General features: G+C 41.9%; 1 protein-coding gene and 1 long non-coding RNA gene across 6 annotated transcripts in view; one reads left to right on the top strand and one right to left on the bottom strand.

Annotated features, from left to right (window-relative positions):
* Window positions 1–22,442, bottom strand: part of GRID2 (glutamate ionotropic receptor delta type subunit 2) — a 1,039,989-nt gene that overhangs the window by 111,940 nt on the left and 905,607 nt on the right. For all 4 annotated transcript variants that reach the window (XM_048847025.2, XM_048847024.2, XM_075127526.1 and 1 more), the window contains one exon: window positions 22,006–22,201. In XM_048847025.2, the coding sequence (XP_048702982.1) occupies window positions 22,006–22,201 (196 nt within the window). The remainder of the gene's footprint in view (window positions 1–22,005; window positions 22,202–22,442) is intronic.
* Window positions 22,195–22,442, top strand: part of LOC125635387 (uncharacterized) — a 42,226-nt gene continuing 41,978 nt past the window's right edge. For both annotated transcript variants that reach the window (XR_007356248.2, XR_012668036.1), the window contains exon 1: window positions 22,195–22,308. This is a non-coding gene — a long non-coding RNA (uncharacterized LOC125635387). The remainder of the gene's footprint in view (window positions 22,309–22,442) is intronic.

Raw genomic sequence — 22,442 nt, 5'->3', positions numbered from 1 at the left:
TTGCCATATTTTATATCCGTATAGATCTGCATTTTATCTTTCATCGGAATGACTGTGCATAAAAATACTTAGGGTCAATTTCTGCTCTGATAGACATGCTCTGTTTAAAAATGGAGTAACTCCATTGAACCAACTGGTACTTAATCTTGATTGGCTGAACTGTAAAGGTCCAATTTTGTGAGATGCACCAGACCCCCAACTCCCATTGACCTTGCAGGACTGGTCCTAAATGATTTACAATACAATATCACAAATAGAATAGATGCAACACACAAGAAAAAGAAAACAAAACAGATGAAAGAAAATATGTTTTCATCTTATTAAGCTGCACTTTAGATATTTGCTCTGTGCGCGCGCGTGTGTGTGTGTGTGTATTTCCTGCTGTGGCTTATATCTAGCTTTCAATGTATTCATTTCTAAAATTTCCCAAGGACCAGAAAGAAACAGAAAAAATATATTAGAATTGACATCAAACACAATCAATACAACTATACCTTCCCTCTTACATACAAATGGGCTATATTTTCAGAATAAGAGGCTACACCTGTGTGTCTTAATTTGCACATGCAGTTAACATAACTGAACACACACACACACACACAGACGTATTTCTATGTACAAATGACCATTTAGAGGCCTACTCATGTGTGCTCAAACCCTCAGTTTGCCTACACAGAGTAAATTTGTGCACAAATGTATGAACACAAATGCAAGCACATTTTTATGTGCTGCTTGCATGCTTCTTTTACTGAAAATTTGGTCTGAAATGTACAATCAACCTGCAAAAAGCCACACAGATTTCCAGGCCATGCTAATGAAATCTCCAGCATTAGAATGTAAGGTGATTGTCTTTATGACTTAGGAAACAATTTCCTCCCAACCCCATAATGTTGGGCATTGCCTAGTTGACTAGAATAGGGACTGTCAGAAAGGTGCAATGAGTCAAAACATTTGGGTGGGATCTGAGCACCAAAATGCCCTAGACACCTTTGAAAATCCTGTACTAAAGCTAACAATGACTTGGAAGGCGGAAACCTGTTGGGATTTTCTGTCTTTCTCTGGAGTATTGGGGATTGACTACTGCCAGAGAAGTTCGACTAATAGTTTGATTCAATCTGGCAAATCCTGTCATATTTAAAAGGTTTATTTCAAAACATACATTAAACCAGATAAATTAAGCATCTTGAATACCACAACACTGGATAATGTTTGGAAGTATTTAGACTGTATTTGGCATGATAACTACTTTGCTAAGATGTAGACTTTATAATTTACACTTAGTACTGCCAGCCTTTCCCCGCTCCTCAACAAAGGTTGAGTAGCAAATACTGAAGTAGTGTCTCTTATATCAAGACTTAATTATTTACTGGCATGCTAAGAGGTAGTATTAAAAATAATTACAGTTAAACTACAACTGTCATACTAAATGAATTACAGTTGGTTATACAGTATCCTTGTTCTTATTACGCTTGCTCACTTACTCACAAAGTTCAGTCATTTGCAATGGGTCTCTCAGAATACATGAATTAGCAAGAGTCTACAATATATAAGTTTCCACTTACATTATTATTAGTGAAGTCTCTAACATGAAGGTATATTAATTATCATTCACATCTCTAAGGAAGAGTGGAAACTCAGACATTTTCTACCTCTTTTTAAATGGACTTTTTCCCAGGCTGAGTCACATAGACCCATAGACCAATTCATAACGTTGAGGGAGCTTTTGTTGATTTACATTTTTGAACAATTACTCTTTTAGAAATTTACATGCTCTCAGCACGAAGCTTTCTTTATATTATGCACAAAGACCACAAATGTCATTAGGTGAAGATTCTCAGACCTTCAGGAAGGTCTATGTTTAGGACAATGTTTATAATTCAATCTTTCCTAGAAAAATTTTTATTAGCAGGGCAATTCCACCTGTATTCCCAACTTGTGGTGTCCACTAAGGGCACCCACTCTAGGCAAATCCTCAGCCATTACCTCTCTTAAGCAGAGACTCTTCCTGATTGGAATTTTTCCAGACTGCTTAGTTCCCTGCCTATACTGTGATATTCCCAGCAACCCAGTGTCTGAGCTTTACTTTCTCTCCACAGGCTATGAACAGTTGTGATTGCCAGAAGTTACAAGTTATCACACAGCTCCCGATAAACAAGCACATTTATTTGTAAGGTGAAAATGTTACAAAGAAAACATTAAACACAATATAAAAGAACCTAATGCATGCTAAAAATGTTAACAGAGGTCACGCCAACTTCAGCCTAGGGCTCTGCTAAGTGTCGGTCCTTCAAAACCCACAACTAGGTTTAGCTCTTGGTTACAGGTTCATAATTGTCTCTGATTCAGAACCACCATGAATACTTCAGTCTTTTCTTTACACAGTTTTGGTCTTTGATCTTGGCCTCATGTAACAGGTAGTCAGCAGACAATGGCCCACTCCCCAGGTCATAGCTTTACAAGACTGGATTTCTGTATAACCGGAAGTGGGGAAATTGCATTCACCTCCCCTAGATATTCCCCAGAAAAATGACCTAATACTCGGAGTTCCAATGGTCTGTTCTAATCTGGGACATTGTTCAATATCGCTAAACCCCCAGGTCTCACATCTGTCACATCTCCTCCCCACGAGATGTTACATACAATTCCAACCCACAATAATACATAAACCATTCATTTAATACAATGGACCCCAAAGATACTTAAACTTAATTCAATAAAATCTCCCAAGGATATGCAGGAAATTGCCATATCTGTCATAGCAGGTATATCCACAGGCTATATATCTGATCTCCATGGCAACTCTTATGACTCCAGGTTTCAAAAAAATGAAAGCTATACTTAGGTTATGAAAAATAACTTATATGACAGTAGCATTGTTCTGTGCCATTTGTGGCCACATTTTCTAAACCTAGATGCTAAAGCTAGGCTCCTAGATATAAATTTATACAGCTAAATATGAATGCCCTGATTTTCAGAAGTGCTGAGCAACCCACAAATCCCAAAGATGTCAATGGGAGCCACAGGAATTAAGTACATTTGAAAATCGGGTATTTAGCCATTGGAAAATCTGAACTATAAATTGACAGGATGGATAAAAATACCTTTATAAAAGTTTTGTTGGTATCACAGAATACGTAATACCCAATGGTATGAGTGAAGAACTAAAATTTGTGAATGTCTCTCTGTCTCTGTCCTATGGTATCTATCTGCCTGCCCTTTGCATTTTTAAATCACCCATCATTGGGATAACTTTTAATCTTCATATAATTTATTTTTATTTAAAAGAATAACAAGACATCTCTGCAAGGCTTTTGGCATCTAACACATAATTCAGACCCCAACAGAACCCAGAAGTATTAAAATAATAATTCAAAAAGAAACGGTCAACCAAGCTAGCCAGCTAAAAAAAATCTCCATGGCTGATGTTATGCTTCCTAGACATCTCCAGAAAAACTGGGGGCCTGTAGGGTCTCCAAATTCAGCTGTTTTGGATCAAATGGGGAGATAACTTCTAGAGTCCCGCAACTCTCACAGACAACACCCTGCCAGCTGCCCTCTTTATTTTATAATGAGGGGATCCAGCTCAAGTGCCCCTGCTGCTCTGTCTTTCACCTTGCACTGAGTACTGGCATTTCTTGTGAGTTTGTATAATTGTTAAGAACATTCACATACAGAAGGAGCGTCCTAGATTTCTTTACTCACACCTTAAGAATATGAGTTACAAATATATTACAGACAATTCCATCTTGGGGGATAATCTGATTAACAGCTAAACTCTTCAATTTGTGTTCAGAACCCCTCAATAATTACATATTTCCATAATACCGTTGCTTATTTATTGTTTTTATTATGGATGCATCTTGATATAATCCTGCAATATATATCCCACTCTGTGTTATATTCATTAAGAAATGTGGCCTGGTTTATTTGCTTAAATATCAATTCTGAAAAGAACAGCCACATACATCAATCACGTCTCTGTAGAACTTTGAATGGTAAACAACTCTTCTCTGCCACTGTGATCCTACTGAGAGTCTTGCAGTTCACCTAGACCGATTTCTTATGCAGACTGATAGAATAATGAAATGTGATTGCAGCCTGGTTAAAGTGCTTCCAGGAACATTTCGCTTCCTGGAACACCCCCTCTCCATAATTTCTTGGTTACTAAAAAGAAACTGATTTATTGAAGACATATTTTCAATACTAGACAATTATGCTGTCCCATTCTAACACAAAAGGACACAAAAAAGGCTTTCTGACAATTTAACTAAAGAGAATAAAATGCCAAAAGGAAAAAAAAAGAACCTTATCTTTATTCCTTAGCCCCAGGGAAAACTGCTTACTCAAAAGAAAAATTTTAGCTTTATTTTTAGTTGATACATGTTATAGATATGCTGGTCCTGCTTTAGCAAAGGGGGCTAGACTAGATGACCTCTTGAGGTCCCTTTCCAGTCCTAAATTTCTATGGTTCTATGTTACAAAAACCAAGCCAACGGTATTAAAAACTACCTTACTGAACGTTATGTTGTTACTTATGAAAAAGGTGAATATTTTGTCATGGTTATTTTTAGTAAAAGTCACAGACAGGTCACGGGCAATAAACAAAAATTCACAGAAGCCATGACCTGTCTGTAACTTTTGTTGCTGCGGCTGCATGATTTCCCCTGCCACCATAGTGGCTGGGAGCTGTGGGGTTCCCCCTCTGCCCAGGGCAGCTAGAAGCTGCTGGGTGACTATATTTCCCAAAGAGAAAACAGGACACCCTGCTGCTTGCCTGAGGCGTCCCTCTCTCCCTGCGCGAGGCTGTCACCCATCCCTGGAACTCTGAAGAGGGCCCCCTCAGGAGTCTGTCACCTGTCCCTGGAACCTTGCAGGGCCCCCCGCATTGCCTGTCACTGAAACCCTGCCAGGGCCCTGCTGACTGCGAGTTGGAGTCCCACAGCCCATGGGGCTGAAGCAGAGAATGTCATGGAGGTCTCTGGAAGTCATGGATTCCGTGACATAAACATAGCCTTACTTATGAATATCTAACCTGATAGTTAGAAAGTTCATTCAGTCTACATCTCCTTCTAACTAAAGCTCTCATAAATGTCTCATCAGCCTCTTGAATCAACAGTACAGGTCAAGATCTTCATAGAAAATAATTGTGGAATGAAGACTTCTTAATATACACTGCAGAGAAGTCACATCTATTTTTGTTTAATTTTTTTTAAAGGAATTCACTGTTGGTGAAAAGTGCAAGAGGGACACTTGAGAATGAAAGGCCCCTGTTTACCTACCATTAGGCACAAAACACAGGTAGTGGCAGGGTGAGTTTTCATCCCACTGCATTGCCAATGTGTCTCAACGAGAGCTAGCTGACAATTTTTTGACTGTTTTTTTATGAAATAGTCTGATTAGTTGAAAATGCAACTGTTCGCAAAACATGCCTCTCCCTGTGTGATGGGAACGGGCACCAAGAGTTCAGAGTCCTTTGGGGCTGGCTACAGGAAAGTGGCTGCCCTCTTCAACCACCACTGACTGCTTCATGTTGTTGTAAAGTATGAGAATGTTGAATTTGCAACACTGAAATAACGTCATGATGTTGTGACACTGGAAGTTGTTTAAGCTGCACAAGAGAACGTCAAAGAGGCAATAACTCTGTCGTTTAATACCCTTTGACATCAATGGAAAGACTCCCATTGATTTCAGTGGGCTCTGAATCAGCCAATAACTTGACTATGCAACTGATCTCCTAATATGCATGCAGAGACATGATTTGACAATGAACAAGTTTTTCTTTAAAACAATGTTCTCCCAGTGTGCTACAGATGTGAGTATGTGGAATTGCATCTGCCCTCTACGATCATTAAAGACAAAATTAGGGCCCAATCCAGCAAAGCACTAAAGCACACATGTAACTTTCAACATGCGAGCAGTCATACTGGGACTACTCACATATTTTAAAGTTGAACAAATTTATTTGAGCAAAAGCTTTCGTGAGCTACAGCTCACTTCATTGGAATGCATCCGATGAAGTGAGCTGTAGCTCAAGAAAGCTTATGCTCAAATAAATTTGTTAGTCTCTAAGGTGCCACAAGTACTCCTTTTCTTTTTGCGAATACAGACTAAGACGGCTGCTACTCTGAAACTTGTCATATTTTAAAGTTATGTACATGTTTAAGCAGACTACTGGATTAGGGTTAGATGAACAAGACATTTCCTCCATTTTAGCCATTTTTCTCTAAATAACCCATTTCCTGACGCGACTGTGATTAGATTTGTTCAGAAACACAAGAAGAATAACGTTCTGTGTTTGGTATTGTCAGAACATCAGAAATAGTCAAGTTTGATCCCACATATTATTATTGTCATTTAATATTTATACTGCAGTAAGAGAAAACACAGTAATGTAGTGAGAGGGAGAGTTGTCTGAACTGTACCTCGGAGAAGGGATAGATTTTGCTATGCCTTACTTCTGTGGATGTTCTTTTAGCACCATCCTTTCAGGTTGGAATAGCTCAAATGGTGATCTGATTTATTACACTGTTTTTGATACTAAGAAACTTGCCTGTTGAAGTTGGTGGCTACAAAGGCTGATTTTGCTTAACTAATCTCCCAGTGTGTTTTTAGTTTCCAGTGTAGATTTTCTGTGTCCTCTGTTGATTTCTGTGCCTGTGACTATTGTTTTGTGGGGCCAGGTCCTCTGCAGTGAGGATTCTTGTCTAAAACCCAGTTCTGTGAGACCTGCAAGTTTTCCCTGGGCTCTCTTCTTTTGGTTTCTATTTCTACGATCTGAGGTTGCTCGTCTGAAGTGTTTTGAACAAGCTGGTGAGAGACAAGCAAATATGCTACAAGGGAGACCTGTGTATAATTACTATATTTGGTCATGTGGTTTGTAATACTGCATTTGCTGATTTCTGGAATTGTTGTTGATTTTTTGTGGTAATAACAAGGTATTTAATATATGCTCTATTTATATATACCATTCAGATGAAACATCTCCAAATGATCAAAAATGTCAAATGGAACAAATTAAATTCAAATGAAGAGATACATTTTCTAACTAAACATGTCCTTCTCTCTCAAATGGTCACCCAACACTCTTCTGAGGTGGTATGGTCATCTGCTCCAACTTTTCTGCAAGAATCATCTTCAATTTTGATGCAATGAAAAGACCCCCGGAAGATCGAAAACACAATGGCTGGACAGCCTCAGCAGGCACCCTGTCCTGTAATATGACAGATTTGGCTCATAGAATCATAGAAGGCTCATAGGCTCAGGGCAGAACGTCATGGAGACACATAACGTGTTTGGTGGTCTCTACTCTGTCCACATGAATCATCAGAACTAACCTCCGACCAACAAAGCATTTCAGGAAAATCACGCAGAGATGTCAAAGGAGTTTTATGAATAATAGTTATAGCAGCTCCACAATATACAATGTTTTTATGAAGCAAGATTTTTTTTGCTACCTCTGGTTTTTCTCTTGGCATTCTGTCCCTGTAGTCTCGTAATTCAGGCTACATTCCAAAACTAGACAATATACCTATTGCTTGCTATTTCAATCCACTCTTTTTTTCTGTTCTCTATCTCCATTTTTAAAATGAGCCTCCTGTAGATCCCACCATTTGCATTTGTTAATACATTACAATATAGTAATGTATTCTATTACAATTGGAAACAATAAAGCAAGGACACTAAGACATAGCTACCAAATCTCCTGCCTGAAACAGGCGTGTCCAACATTATGTTCCCCATCTGTATCCATTAATCACACATTAGCTATCCAGTATTCCCTGTTCTGGGAATGCTCGGCTCCCAGTCCAGTCTATTGTGCTGTGCCTGTGCAACAGCGTTCAAAGTGAAAGTCGCAATTTTGGTGAAGCTGCAAAGTGAAATTCACACAATTTCACTGAGCAGACACACAGATTTATCCACAGCACATGCAAATATTGGAGAAGTGAGGTAAAAAAATGAGAGAGGAGCAAGAAGACAATGGAGGATGCATGTGCTGGGTAGAGAGAAGAAATAAAAGGTGACAGTGGAACTGGAAGGAAGAGGAAGAGAGAGAGAGAGAGAGAGAGAGAGTGCACGTGTACAACCAACAGAAGGTAAGGAGGAACGGAAAGATGATGAAGTAGATACATACAAATTCTCATCTGCTCAGATCCTCAGTCTGGCTATGCCTGTCTGGCATAGCAAGGAGACCTGATCACTGGAGGGACAGTAGGAGAAGAGTGTATAAGTCATGGAGGTTTCTCTATGCTGCCAGCAGATTAGAAGGTGAGAATGAGAAAAAGTGGGAAGTGCTTGAGGGAGGAATCAAAACAGAAGACAAAATGCTAAGCCTCCTCCCAGTACTGTACAAACTCCCTCAAGCCTGAAGTGGAAACTTTTGACAGCTCTGCTTAAACTGAGGGATGAGGCATGCAGTAAGTCTCCCAAATCGTCAAAGAAAATGGAGCACGTAGTGAATTCTTTTTATATTGAAGGTGGCAAAAAGATAAGCAGGATCAAAACACAGGTCAAATGCAAATCCCCCCTCCCCTATTTCTATCTGAAAATGCACATAAGGACAGGGCCTGGTGAAAAATATATACAATACTTTCATGAAGGGGTCATTCTAGCCATCCTCCAAGTCCCTACCTAACTGGTGCTTGTCATCTATAGGGGAGGGTAGTGTGTCCCTCCATCTTATCCCTGGTCATTCAACTGTTTGGTCATTTGTAGCTTGAATAACTGTAGTTTATGGATGAGCAACCTTTTAGGCCAAGAGGATTATGGGATTTGTAATACTGTGTTCATTTCAAAACTCACTGGATGAAAAGTGGATGATCAGTTGGTAGGATGAAGTGATACACTGGCTCCCTGCAGATGATAAGAATTAATAAAGTACAGCAGCAAGAATACCTGAGCTGTAAGACACCCCAAGAGTAGTATCAGAATATGCGGCAACATATGTGCCCCTCAAAACCCAAGTAAATATGGAGCCGAATACAAAATATTCATGCATAAGTCCATGTACACTGTGGTACGAGCATCACAAAGCATGAAGCACATTTCACCGTTGTGTCTGAATTTCTCTACTTTATTGTTTTCTGTCAAAGATTTAATATTGTTTTAATGTAATTTTTTGTGAGACTCTGCAGTACATGAGGGTGTGTGCGAGTGCAGGCACACCATACACACATTTTTAATAGCCACTGAAGAATTTATAAGGCAAATTTATGGGTTTGAAAAAGTAGCATTCATTATTTGGGGGGGGGCATTTCTAGAGCTGTGCTGTTATTCTATCTACATAACAAGCTTCTGTTGAAACGGGTAGCTTTACCATCAAGGTTATCCGAGAGGCAATGTCAGCACAGCAACTGACACTGTACAAAACTACAGAGTTATTGAATTTCTGAGCGCAACATGACCCAGGGAATGTCTCTGCCCTCTCTCTGCAGCTGGCATTGTCCTAAACAGGAGGGACAGAACAGCTACTTTTTTACTGATGAGCGAATAGACAGCCGATCTCCTGTTTTGCCTCCAATATGCTAAGCCCAAATGAAAACATCTTTTTGGTGCTCTTTACTCAAGTCTACAGTTTACTCACAAAATGGTTTAACAGTGCCCTGGAGAACTGATTTTTTTCTTTCGTGCTTTATTTCTAATATGTTCATGTATAATAAATGCATTCATTGCTTACCAAACACTTTAAGAACTCTGCCTGTTGTGGCATATTATTGTAGCTCTGTCTCAACAGAAGCGTGTACAAATTAGATTATTCGATCTTTGGGGCAGGAACAGTATCTTCCTGTGTGTTTGTACGTCTAGTAAGATGGAGCCCTGATGATGATTGGAGGTTTGGGGAGCTAATGCAATAATTAATAACACTAACAATAACATCTCTTTTGAGTTTGAGATCAGCATATTTAAACTCACACCTATTTCCATGGCTGACCACAAATACACTCTTTACTTTAAGCTGGGAGGCAGGTTGTGGGGGTTGTAGCCCCAAATTGCTGTAACAAATCAATTGTCAGGTCCACTGAAACAGACACTAACCTTTTTTAGTTTTTCAGAAACTTCAAAGTCCTTGCCTTAAGAAGTTTTGCTTATATAAAGGGCAGGACTGTGGGAGACTGGTTTTTAAATCCGTAGTCTGTCTGATTTGAAGCAGACAGTTGAACCCAAGTAGCCAACGTTTTAGGGGAGTGCCATAACCACCAGGCTCTGGGGCATTCTGGGGTGAGTTTCTCTCTATTTCTTCTGTTAACACTGTTCCACCCAGACAATGCTTGTAGTTCAAAAAGCTTAAAGATGAAGGGGAGAAGGGAGATGGTGTGATAGTTCAAGAGTAAAGTGGGATCAAGGGTGGGGTTAGTGTGTGTCTGTGTGCGCAAACTTCCTTTTGGTTTAGTCTCACATCATCCAGGATCCGACTGGAGTTTCAAGTTTGACTAAAGCCAAACACTCAAAGAAAACTCAAGCCAAACCATCAGGTTTCCCAAGGCTCCCACCTCAAGCCATAAATTGGCCAAGCATCACTGAAAACTCCAGGATGTTTCAAAACTTGGCCCATGTTTACCTTTCATGAATTAGGACAATCTTTTTAGTGAGCTTTGGGTTGAATTTTATAATGACACTTGAAACCAGCTGATGTTTGTCTGGCTTTAGGTTTTGTTTGGAAAGTTTTCCATAGCTCTAGTCTATGGTCTGTCCACTGTAGTGTGTAGGTTGTTGTGTGCTGGTAGCAGACTGATCCCTGTGAGATGTTCCTGAGACCCTCCTACCACTGAAGGCATCAGCACACTGCATGTGTAATGCTTGTTGGCCTGCAATTCAGAATTCTAAATCATTGCACTGCTACACCATTATTAAAAAGAATTCTTATCTCTAAGCCTTTACTGTGGAAAGAAGTTCCTGAATATTACAAAAAATAGCTTTTCTCCCAGCTGGTTATTCTTTAGGCTCATTCAAACTGAACACAATTTGTGACATGTGATGAGGCTATTAGGAATATATTTTGCCACGAAAAACAACCCCACCACCATAAAATGACATGGTGACAAGTTACGAGACATTAAATATGCTACTGGGAGAAGAGTGAGTGGATCAGGTATTCCTCCTGTCATTACCATTAGTGTTTCACTGGTAAAACTGGCTCAGATGTTATTTTGATAGTTGCTTTGCAGAAAAGGAAACTATACGACACAAATGAAGTAAAACCAAACCACCCACAGTAATTCAAACAGAGAAGATCATGCATGCTTGCATCCCCAGGCACTTGTCAACTACAAGTCATAGACTGGACGGGCGTGAGGGATAGCAAAATATATAAACTGCATCCTCACCTGCAAGGTCCAACCTGTCAAACCCCTGAGGTTACTTCTGAACTTTGTCACCTGTGAGGGAACACTATGGCTCCTCATCTAAGCAGTGTGACCTGATTATAGAGGAAAAGGGGAGGCTCTTAATTCCTAAGGGTAGGCTCTTAATTCCTAAGCACCTCATGGCTCCTCCCACTTTGCAGTGGTAGAAAATCAGAATGTCTGGTGGATCAAAATACAGTCAAGGATATTTTCAGTCACTGTAGTTATCAGCAGTCAAGGATATTTTCAGTCACTGTAATTATCTTCTTTTTACTCCTTCCATTTACCCCACACAACCACCAGCTACTGAACTGTTGTACAGATGCTGTGGCCAAAAGGGTTGACAACCTCCAACAAGTTTGTAATGCTGCCCTGCAAGCAGATGGCAAGGGTGTTCTGCTTCCTAAGGCTGTGACCAATCTCCAAAGTTGCAACACATTGACTCTCCTGGTACTGCTAGCTTAAAGTGTGGAAATGGTGAAGTCACATTCAAACTCAGCTCTCTGACATCTTAGCACACACCACCTTTTATCTTCCCTTGATTAATTTTCCCTTTCATTGTCTTCTATTTTGCCAGCTTCAACTACAGTTAATACCCCAGCTGATCACAGCATCATTTTATGGGTCCACATGTGTTACCAGGGTTTTTAATTTGACTACCACATCTGCAACCAGAAATGGAATCGGGCAGTCACTAGATTCAGGAGGGTTTCTGGACACATAAGCAGAAGCAAAGCTTTTCATGCCCATACTACTTTTGAAAAGACATTAGCAATAACCATAATTAAGCCCAGTTGTTGCTAGCATGGTTGTGGCACAGTTCCCCAAGCACTGTGGACAGTCATATTTTTCCTGAGAATCATCTTAGCTTAGACATTTTATCGACTACTCCTAGGAAGCTTATAGTATAGCGTTCTAACAGTTTTTTCAGAAAAATACAGAGGTCACTGTGGTCAGAGGAACTGGGCTAGCTAAGAGATGTTAGCATGGTTCTAACAGTGTAGATACAATCTAAAGGGAATGTTTGTTCAACATAAGCAATCATCACAAGAAAAAGAGAAGCAAAAACTCAGGGACAAACTTTTTATGCCATTGTGTGTATCTAAATGTGGATAAGAGAGAATATTAATGCGCTGTGCTTGAGAGGCTGAGACAAGCTTCATGTATTGCACAGTTCAGAAGCATTATTTCACTTGACAGTAATTCACAAGCTTCCTACAGGCTAAATATTTTGTATACTGACAAATATATGGAGGTATCAAATGCATTATGATTCTGCCAATGCAACTTGGGAAAAGAATTTTCCACTTCACACTGCTGAGGAAAATGCATATGCTGTAGGCTAGGATATCATGTATGGAGGAACAAGGTGGGGAGGGGAGAGTGTTTGGCACCATTATACTCAAGGGATCAAAGAGCAGACAAAAGCACACTGGAAATGCTTCATTGTATTTTAAAGGGGAATAAGTTCAAGGGTAAGAAAGCCTGTGGTGCTTGTAAAGGATTAAGTAGGGTAATGTGCTTTTTAAGAAGACATAAAGAGGTATATAATGGGATACATTTAAGCCTAAATGATTTTTCTTGGAGTCCTCAATGAATGTTTAAGCAAGCATGCCTTTGGTACTGGTAAATCTGCTCCCAATAAATAACGGCCATGAAAATGGAGATTCTTTTGACTGAATGAGATGCATATTTCATAACCTATGCAAAAAGGAAAACTCAATTTGGAATACACAGAGTATTTAGGAATAATAAAGAAAAAAAAAAAGAGAGAAAAGGCAATATTCTCCAGAATAATCCAAAGCAAATGTAGAAATACAGATAATTCCTTTCCTTCTTATATGACAAAGTAGCTAGAAAAACAAAACTGGTTGCTCCCATACCTTCAGTTCAGGTCTTCAATGGTTTTATTTTCTGAAGTAGAGGGAAACAATATGTGATGGGAGACAAGAAAATATTTAATGTGCTTATGCTTCTCTGGCAGTCACATATACTGAGGTATCAAACTCTATTAATCTATTCAAGATCAATCTACTCAGCTATCTTTTAACCATATCTGAACCACAACCTGAACCAGTCAGGGGCTGTGGATGTAGAAGGAATGAATGCATGCATAAGGATATATATATATATATATATATATATATATCTTAACCTGATTTCTGGGGGAATATGGGACCAGGATATGCCAAAAAACAGAAATTTCTAAAAGCATTGTGTTGACATCTTAGCCTTCTCCTCTACCTCTATTTCAGCTGACCAAGGCCATACCAAAGTTGCATCTTTCCTGATCCAAGCAGAGCTAAAGAAATACTGTCATAGGGCTTAAACTGTGTTCTCACACACACAAACACATATTATTATTATTAGTAATCATTTTTACTATGGTAGTGCCTGAGGGCCAACCAAGCCTGGGTCCTCGTTGTGCTAGGCACTGTACAAACACAGCCCTGGTCTGCACTAGGAGTTGAGGTCGAATTTAGCAGCGTTAAATTGATTTAACCCTGCACCCGTCCACACAACGAAACCCTTGTTTTCGACTTAAAAGGCTCTTAAAATCGATTTCCTTACTCCACCCCCGACAAGGGGATTAGCACTGAAATTGGCCTTGCCAGGTCGAATTTGGGGTACTGTGGACACAATTAGACGGTATTGGCCTCCGGGAGCTATCCCAGAGTGCTCCATTGTGACTGCTCTGGACAGCACTCTCAACTCAGATGCACTGGCCAGGTAGACAGGAAAAGGCCCACACACTTTTGAATTTCAATTTCCTGTTTGGCCAGCATGGCAAGCTGCAGGTGACCATGCAGAGCTCACCATGATTGAGTCCCAGAATCGCAAAAGAGCTCCAGCATGGACCAAAAGGGAGGTACGGGATCCGATCGCTGTATGGGGAGAGGAATCTGTGCTATCAGAACTCCGTTCCAGTTTTCAAAATGCCAAAACATTTGTCAAAATCTCCCAGGGCATGAAGGACAGAGGCCATAACGGGGACCCGAAGCAGTGCCGCGTGAAACTGAAGGAGCTGAGGCAAGCCTATCAGAAAACCAGAGAGGCAAATGGCCGCTCCAGGTCAGAGCCCAAAACATGCCGCTTCTATGATGAGCTGCATGCCATTTTAGGGGGTTCAGCCACCACTACCCCAGCCGTGTTGTTTGACTCCTTCAATGGAGATGGAGGCAACATGGAAGCAGGTTTTGGGGACGAGGAAGATGATGATGATAATGAGGTTGTAGATGATGCTGTTGTAGCTCACAGCAAGCAAGCAGAGAAACTGGTTTTCCCGACAGCCAGGAACTGTTTCTCACCCTGGACCTGGAGCCAGTACCCCCCGAACGCACCCAAGGCTGCCTCCCGGACCCGCCAGGTGGAGAAGAGACCTCTGGTGAGTGTACCTTTTAAAATACTACAGATGGTTTAAAAGCAAGCATGTTTAATGATTAATTTGCCCTGGCATTTGTGGCTCTCCTGGATATACTCCGAAAGCCTTTGCAGAAGGTTTCTGGGGAGGGCAGCCTTATTCCATCCAACATGGTAGGACACTTTACCACTCCAGGCCAGTAGCATTTACTCAGGAATCATTGTAGAACAAAGCATTGCAGTGTATGTTTGCTGGCGTTCAAACAACATCCGTTCTTTATCTCTCTGTGTTATCCTCAGGAGAGTGATATCATTCATGGTCACCTGGTTGAAATAGGGTGCCTTTCTTAAGGGGACATTCAGAGGTGCCCGTTCCTGCTAGGCTGTTTGCCTGTGGCTGAACAGAAATGTTCCCCGCTGTTAGCCACGGGGAGGGGCTAGCCATGCGCTGGGGGGAGGCAAAATGCGACCTTGGAACGAAAGCACATGTGCTATGTATGTAATGTTAACAGCAAGGATTACCGTGAAAGAGTGTACCCATTTTTCTATAAAATGTGTCTTTTTAAATACCACTGTCCCTTTTTTTTTCCTCCACCAGCTGCATGTGTTTCAAGGATCACAGGATCTTCTCCTTCCCAGAGGCTAGCAAAGATCAGAAGGTGAAAAAAACGCACTCATGATGAGATGTTCTCTGAGTTCATGCTGTCCTCCCACACTGACAGAGCACAGACGAATACTTGGAGGCAGACAATGTCAGAGTGCAGGAAAGCACAAAATGACCAGTAGGAGAGGTGGCGGGCTGAAGAGAGGGCTGAAGCTGAAAGGTGGCGGCAGCATGACAAGAGGAGGCAGGATTCAATGCTGAGGCTGCTGAAGGATCAAACTAATATGCTCCAGCATATGGCTGAGCTGCAGGAAAGGCAGCAGGAGCACAGACCGCCACTACAGCCCCTGTGTAACCAACTGCCCTCCTCCCCTAGTTCCATAGCCTCCTCACCCAGACATCCAAGAATGCGGTGAGGGGGCCTCCAGCCACCCAGCCACTCCACCCCAGAGGATTGCCCAAGCAACAGAAGGCTGGCATTCAATAAGTTTTAAAGTACTGTGTGGCCTTGTCCTTCCCTCCTCCACCACCCCTCCTGGTGCTTCTCTTCTCCACCACCCCTCCTGGGTTACCTTGGTAGTTATCCCCCATTTGTGTGATGAATTAATAAAGAATGCATGGATCTTGAAGCAACAATGACTTTATTGCCTCTGAAAGCGGTGATCGAGGGGAGGAGGGGAGGGTGGTTAGCTTACAGGGAAGTAGAGTGAACCAAGGGGTGGGGGGTTTCATCAAGGAGAAACAAACAGAACTTTCACACCATAGCCTGGCCAGTCATCAAACTGGTTTTCAAAGCTTCTCTGATGCGCACCATGCCCTCCTGTGCTCTTCTAACCACCCTGGTGTCTGGCTGTGCGTAACCAGCAGCCAGGAGATTTGCCTCAACCTCCCACCCCACCATAAACTTACTCTCACAGATATTGTGCAGCACACAGCAAGCAGTAATAACAGTGGGAATATTGGTTTCGCCGAGGTCTAATGGAGTCAGTAAACTGCACCAGCGCGCCTTTAAACATCCAAATGAGCATTCTACCACCATTCTGCACTTGCTCAGCCTGTAGTTCAACAGCTCCTGACTACTGTCCAGGCTGCCTGTGTATGGCTTCATGAGCCATGGCATTAAGGGGTAGGCTGGGTCCCCAAGGATACATATAGGCATTTCAACATCCCCAACAGTTATTTTCTGGTCTGGGAATAAAGTCCCTTCCTGCAGCTTTTGAAACAGACCAGAGTTCCTGAAGATGCGAGCTTCATGTACCTTTCCTGGCCATCCCACGTTGATGTTGGTGAAACGTCCCTTGTGATCCACCAGAGCTTGCAGCACTATCGAAAAGTGCCCTTTGCGGTTTATGTACTCGGCGGCTTGGTGCTCCGGTGCCAAGATAGGGATATGGGTTCCGTCTATGGCCCCACCACAGTTAGGGAACCCCATTGCAGCAAAGCCATCCACTATGACCTGCACATTTCCCAGGGTCACTACCCTTGATATCAGCAGATCTTTGATTGCACTGGCTACTTGCATCACAGCAGCCCCCATAGTAGATTTGCCCACTCCGAATTGATTCCCGACTGACTGGTAGCTGTCTGGTGTTGCAAGCTTCCACAGGGCTATTGCAACTCGCTTCTCAACTGTGAGGGCTGCTCTCATCTTGGTATTCTTGTGCTTCAGGGCAGGGGAAAGCAAGTCACAAAGTTCCATGAAAGTGCCCTTATGCATGCGAAAGTTTCGCAGCCACTGGGAATCGTCCCAGACCTGCAACACTATGCAGTCCCACCAGTCTGTGCTTGTTTCCCGAGCCCAGAATCGGCATTCCACACATGAACCTGCCCCATTAGCACTATGATACCCACACTGCCAGGGCCCGTGCTTTGAGAGAAGTCTCTGTCCATATCCTTATCACTCTCGTCACCGTGCTGACGTCGCCTACTTGCCCGGTTTCGCTTTGCCAGGTTCTGGTGCTGCATATACTGCTGGATAACGCATGTGGTGTCTAATGTGCTCCTAATTGCCAAAGTGATCTGAGCGGGCTCCATGCTTGCCGTGGTATGGCGTATGCACAGAAAAAAGACGCAGAACGACTGTCTGCCGTTGCCCTGACGGAAGGAGGGGCGACTGACGACATGGCTTACAGGACTGGCTTACAGGGAATTAAAATCAACAAAGGGGGTGGCTTTGCGAGAAACAGAATGGCCCGCTCAAGGATAGAACTCAAAACCTCAAGGATAGGACACAAAACTGGGTTTCGCAGGCCGTTGATTTCACGGAGGGAGGGATGGTGGAGAAAATTAATACAAAACAAATCTGGTCTATTTCTCGTTTTGATCCACTTCATCTATCTTTATACATCTTGCTGGCAGCAGACTGTGCAGTACGACGGCTAGCCATTGTCATCTCCTGGGTGCTCAGCAGAAGACGGTGCAGTATGACTGCTGGCCATCATCTTCTGCTGGCTGCTGATTAAAAGACAGTGCATGCCAGTAGGACTGAATCATCATGAGATGAAACTTAAAAGGGAAATGACCTGGCTGGGTCACTCCCATGTTTGCCCAGGTGCCCCTAACCTCATTGAGGTCAGTTAAAAGAGCACCCAGGACTACGTCGACGACGGCTACCAGTCATACTTCACTATCTGCTGCCAAAAGGCAATAAACTGCTGCTCTGTAGCAATGCAGTACCGCATCTGCCAGCACCCAGGAGACATATGGTGATGGTTAGCTGAGCGGGCTCCATGCTTGCCATGGTATGGCGTCTGCACAGGTAACCCAGGAAAAAAGGCGCAAAACAATTGTCTGCCATTGCTTACACAGAAGGAGGGAGGGAAGGGGGGGCCTGATGATATGTACCCAGAACCACCCGCGACAATGTTTTAGCCCCATCAGGTACTGGGATTTCTACCCAGAATTCAAATGGGCGGCGGAGACTGCGGGAACTGTGGGATAGCTACCCACAGTGCAATGCTCTGAAAGTCGACGGTTGCCTCGGTACTGTGGACACACTCCGCCGACTACATGCACTTAGAGCATTTGTGTGGGGACACACACAATCGACTGTATAAAAACGCTTTCTACAAAACCGACTTCTATAAATTCGACCTATTTTCGTAGTGTAGACATACCCACAATATAGAAGAGTTTACAATCTAAATAGACAAGACAAACACAGAGTGGAGGAAGGGGTAGAACACAGCAGCAGAGTGAACAATGTGATGGCAGCAAACAGCATGTTAGTTCCACGGTTTTTTTTGGGTGTGGGGGGGAGTTACTTAAGAGGGGATCAGCTAAATAGAAAGACAAAGGAAAGGAAGAGAAGTGACGGGGACAGGACAAGGGAGAAGAGGGCAAAATGGGGAGATGTGGCATGAAGTCAGGTGAAGAGACTGTGAGGGAAGGGGAGAGGGCTGGAACAAATAGCCCATCAGCACAGGGCACAGAAAGTCCAGTCAAAACAGTACATTATCTCAGGATATGTCTACACTGCATCTAAACACCCACGGCTAGCCCGTGTCAGCTGACTTGTGCTCCTGGGGTTCAGGCTAAGGGGCTGTTTAATTGCGGTATAGATATTAGGGCTCAGACTGGAGCCCAGGGTCTGGAACCCTAGAAGGTGGAAGGGTTCCAGAGTCCGGGCTCCAGCGTGAGCCAGAACATCTATACCACAGTTGAACAGCCCTGTAGCCCAAGCCCTGCAAGTCCAAGTCAGCTGACACAGGCCAGCCACAGGTGTTTAACTGCAGTGCAGACATACTGTCAATGTCCAGTGGTCCATGCTTTGGATGTTTCTGCTTCTATCAGCTGGAGTCTGACTCGCTCCTCTCTGCAATTTTTTCCCCCTTCTCCAGGAATGGGGAGGTACAGGTGCAATTTCCACTGAAATCACTGATGTACAACCCATGCAATCCCACTGAAGTCAATGAGATGGCATGAGATGTCAGTCAGCACTGAATTTGTCTCTCCTGTATTATATTTTTCAAAATAAAAATTGCTTTCTCAGTATAAATGAAATAAATGAACAATAATTAACAGAGTGCAAAAGAAAGAAAAATTAAAAGGATTTTAAACTTTATGAAAAATGTTTTGAGAGTGTCCTTTTAAATAGCCTCTGTAGTCCTGCTGTCCAACTAGTTTCACTTTGCATTGGCTGCCTGCACATCTAATTTACCTTTCAGAGGATGCTACAGAGGAGTGTAGTTAAAGCAAAGGATGTTTGACATATTCATTTGCAACACACACATTATAATCCCCCCCCCACATCCTTACAGTCACAGTATCTGAGTCTCTTCATGGACACTAGGTGGCCTAGTGGAAACGTAGTTGTTTAAGAACATTTGCTTGGCAAGCTGTCTACGTTGGCTTATGTATTTCTTTTCTTGTCGAGTCATGATTTAGCACCAATTAACGGCGTGATTAAAATGAAGCACAAAATGAGACCCAAAATTAGTTTGGTTTGTTTGAGGTTATAATCTTATTGTGTTAATAGCTCTGAGGTGGCCAGTTGTTCTTCAAGGTCAGGAATGAGTTTATTAAAACAATGTAAATGGGCCAAATGGACCCATGAAGTCCTTCCTCTGAAACACCTGCATGCTTTCATTTTAGAGTTATTTTACAGAGATTAAAATCTGCCTCATCAGTTACATTTCTTTGGTCTTAATTTTCTTCTGTACACAGTGTTGGTATGTAACACCATATTTATCATCCAAGTGAGGATGAAAGATTCAAACAGATCTTGCAAAGGCAGAGCTTCCAATTCCTTATAGAGAGCTCTTTCTTCCTGGCCAGGCCAAATACAATCTTCAAAGAGCCTTCTATTTGTCACCTGTCTGAGCAGCAAGGGGCTCTCTCTCATTTCTTCCTGTGAGGTGTATGGGGTGGAGTGTGTAGAGAGTGAGCGAGCATGTGCATGCGTGTGCAGGAATGGATGGAAGCAATGGATGTTCATTGTGAATGGTCTTGTTTTGGGAAGAGAGAGAGAGAGGTTGGCTGATTGCTGCTTTGCTAAAGCTTAGCTCTTTGATACCATCACTTGCAATTGCTTATTCCTGAAAAGCAAAGCTATGGGAAATTAAACAACTCAGACAGTGCTGTTTCTGTCAATTTAAAAACAGCAAATACCATGTCTTCAGGAATTAGAAATCAAAGACTGTAATCTGTAATTACCTGCTAGGGTAATACACTGGTTGTTTTCTTCAGCTAAAGGGCTTCAGTCAACACCTGCTTGTGTTTGATGTGCTCTGGTTTTTGATTGTCCTAAAACTCATGGTATAACTTTGGCAGGCAAGCCAGACTGATGGATTTTTTTTTAAAAGGAGCATCCCAGCTTTATAAGCACCTTGCAAACTGGAACAAAGTATATTTTCTTAAAAATACCTTTTCCCTTGGCCAATTAATCTTCAGCTGTCCCTTTCTCCAGCACTTGAAATGTATACATCAAACATATTTCAGCTTATGACACATTCTAGAAGGATTTCATAAGTGCATTTCCCCGGCCCTTCCCACCTTCTCCTCTTCCATGACATTTCACGTCTGGTAAATCTTGGAATTGGGAAATATGATCCAAGCTATACTGGCAGTGGGTGAAGTCACTTGCTTATAAAACTCCTAAACAGTTGTTGTTATCTTGTAGCTCTTTTATTATCAAGAGATCACCGGTAGGAAATGGCTTCATCATTGTTTTTTAAAAAGACCTGTTTGTTTATGTGCTCTCATCAATTGTCACAACACCATAGATGTATGGGATACCCTAGGAAGTGAATTTCAGTAGAAACAAAAGGCAACAGCTCTGGAATGGCTTGACTGGATTTTGATAGACCTAAAAAAGATCGAATAACTAAACCTTCGACGAGGAAACACGCAACAATTCAATTTTCTATTATAATTAATTCTCCCCATCTTCAAATTTAAATGAACCCTATAAAATAAGGCCCTGCTAAAATAAAAAAAACATGCTGTTTTCTCAGGGCCCTATTTTACAGAATCAATTTTCAATTTGGAGATGTTATCATAGGGATGAATTCTGTTCTGTTCTCTTTCACACAGATGCAATTCCCATTGAAGTCACTGATGAAAAATATTCACAATCTCATTCTGTGCTATTTAATGGATAGATGATCTTAAATACAACATCGCTCCTGCTTACTTGATTCTTCTAAGAATTCACTTGACAAAAATGTTTTTACATAATTTTGTTTTCTCATAGCAAATCAAGTTTAAGAGATTGCTGGGAAATTTTTTAAACAAGGCCATGCTTTTCTTCTTTCTGCATAACACATAGGATTCATAACCATGACTGAAAGATTAAGTTTTCAGAGTCAGAAGTCTAAAAACAAATCTGTATTTTGTATTCAACCCTACAGTAAGCACGTTGTACAGTACACTGCGATGTCTTCTGTTATTAAAGTCCCGTGATCCTACCCTCATTTTGGATTCTGACAAATGTATTCTTCTTTCATATCTCTAAATCCTCAATCATTTTCAGAGCAAATATTTTTTGGACTTGCATTTTAAAATGTAATGGAAAACTACCCACAGGGAACTGAGCTGAGAGCACCCAATCCTTTGCACTGGAGCAATGAGCTATAAATTGATTAGGTAAGATCCTTGTTCTATGTGCAAATGCAGCTCCAAATGTTAAAAACAATTAAAAAAATCCAGCACTGCAACAGAGCATCTCCGATTGTCAAGGAAAAAGTAAACCATGCCTCATACCTTCTGAATACCTGTTGGTGACTCCAGCACATTATTCTCTGAGCCGTTACTTCTGTTAATCATCCGCCACATCTGAGAATACATGCTGTCCCTCTCAAAAGGATTCATCCCCTTCACTCGAACATGCTCATAGACTGCAGAGTCCAAGACAGTGCCATAAGGAATATCCGTCTGCCTGGAGAGATCCTGGAGAGACCTTAATTGGTGGTGAAGAAAAGAGACACAGGGACATGATTCCGCATTTCCAAGCTGAACGGGAGCTGCAGGCAAGCAAAGGGCAACACATAGGAAGACAGCTGCCAAGTAACTGTTTTGTTTGTTTATTTTCTTAAAAGACAAAATAAGACTAGGAGAAACAGAATTGCTTTTATGCTTTAAGACAGAAAGAAAAATGTGAAGCCAAAGTGAAGGGGGGAAATGAGATTGAAGGAAAAAAA

The sequence above is a fragment of the Caretta caretta genome, chromosome 4, assembly GCF_965140235.1.
Source record: "Caretta caretta isolate rCarCar2 chromosome 4, rCarCar1.hap1, whole genome shotgun sequence".
Taxonomy (NCBI): domain Eukaryota; kingdom Metazoa; phylum Chordata; order Testudines; family Cheloniidae; genus Caretta; species Caretta caretta.
This window is presented reverse-complemented; position numbering and strand designations above follow the sequence as displayed.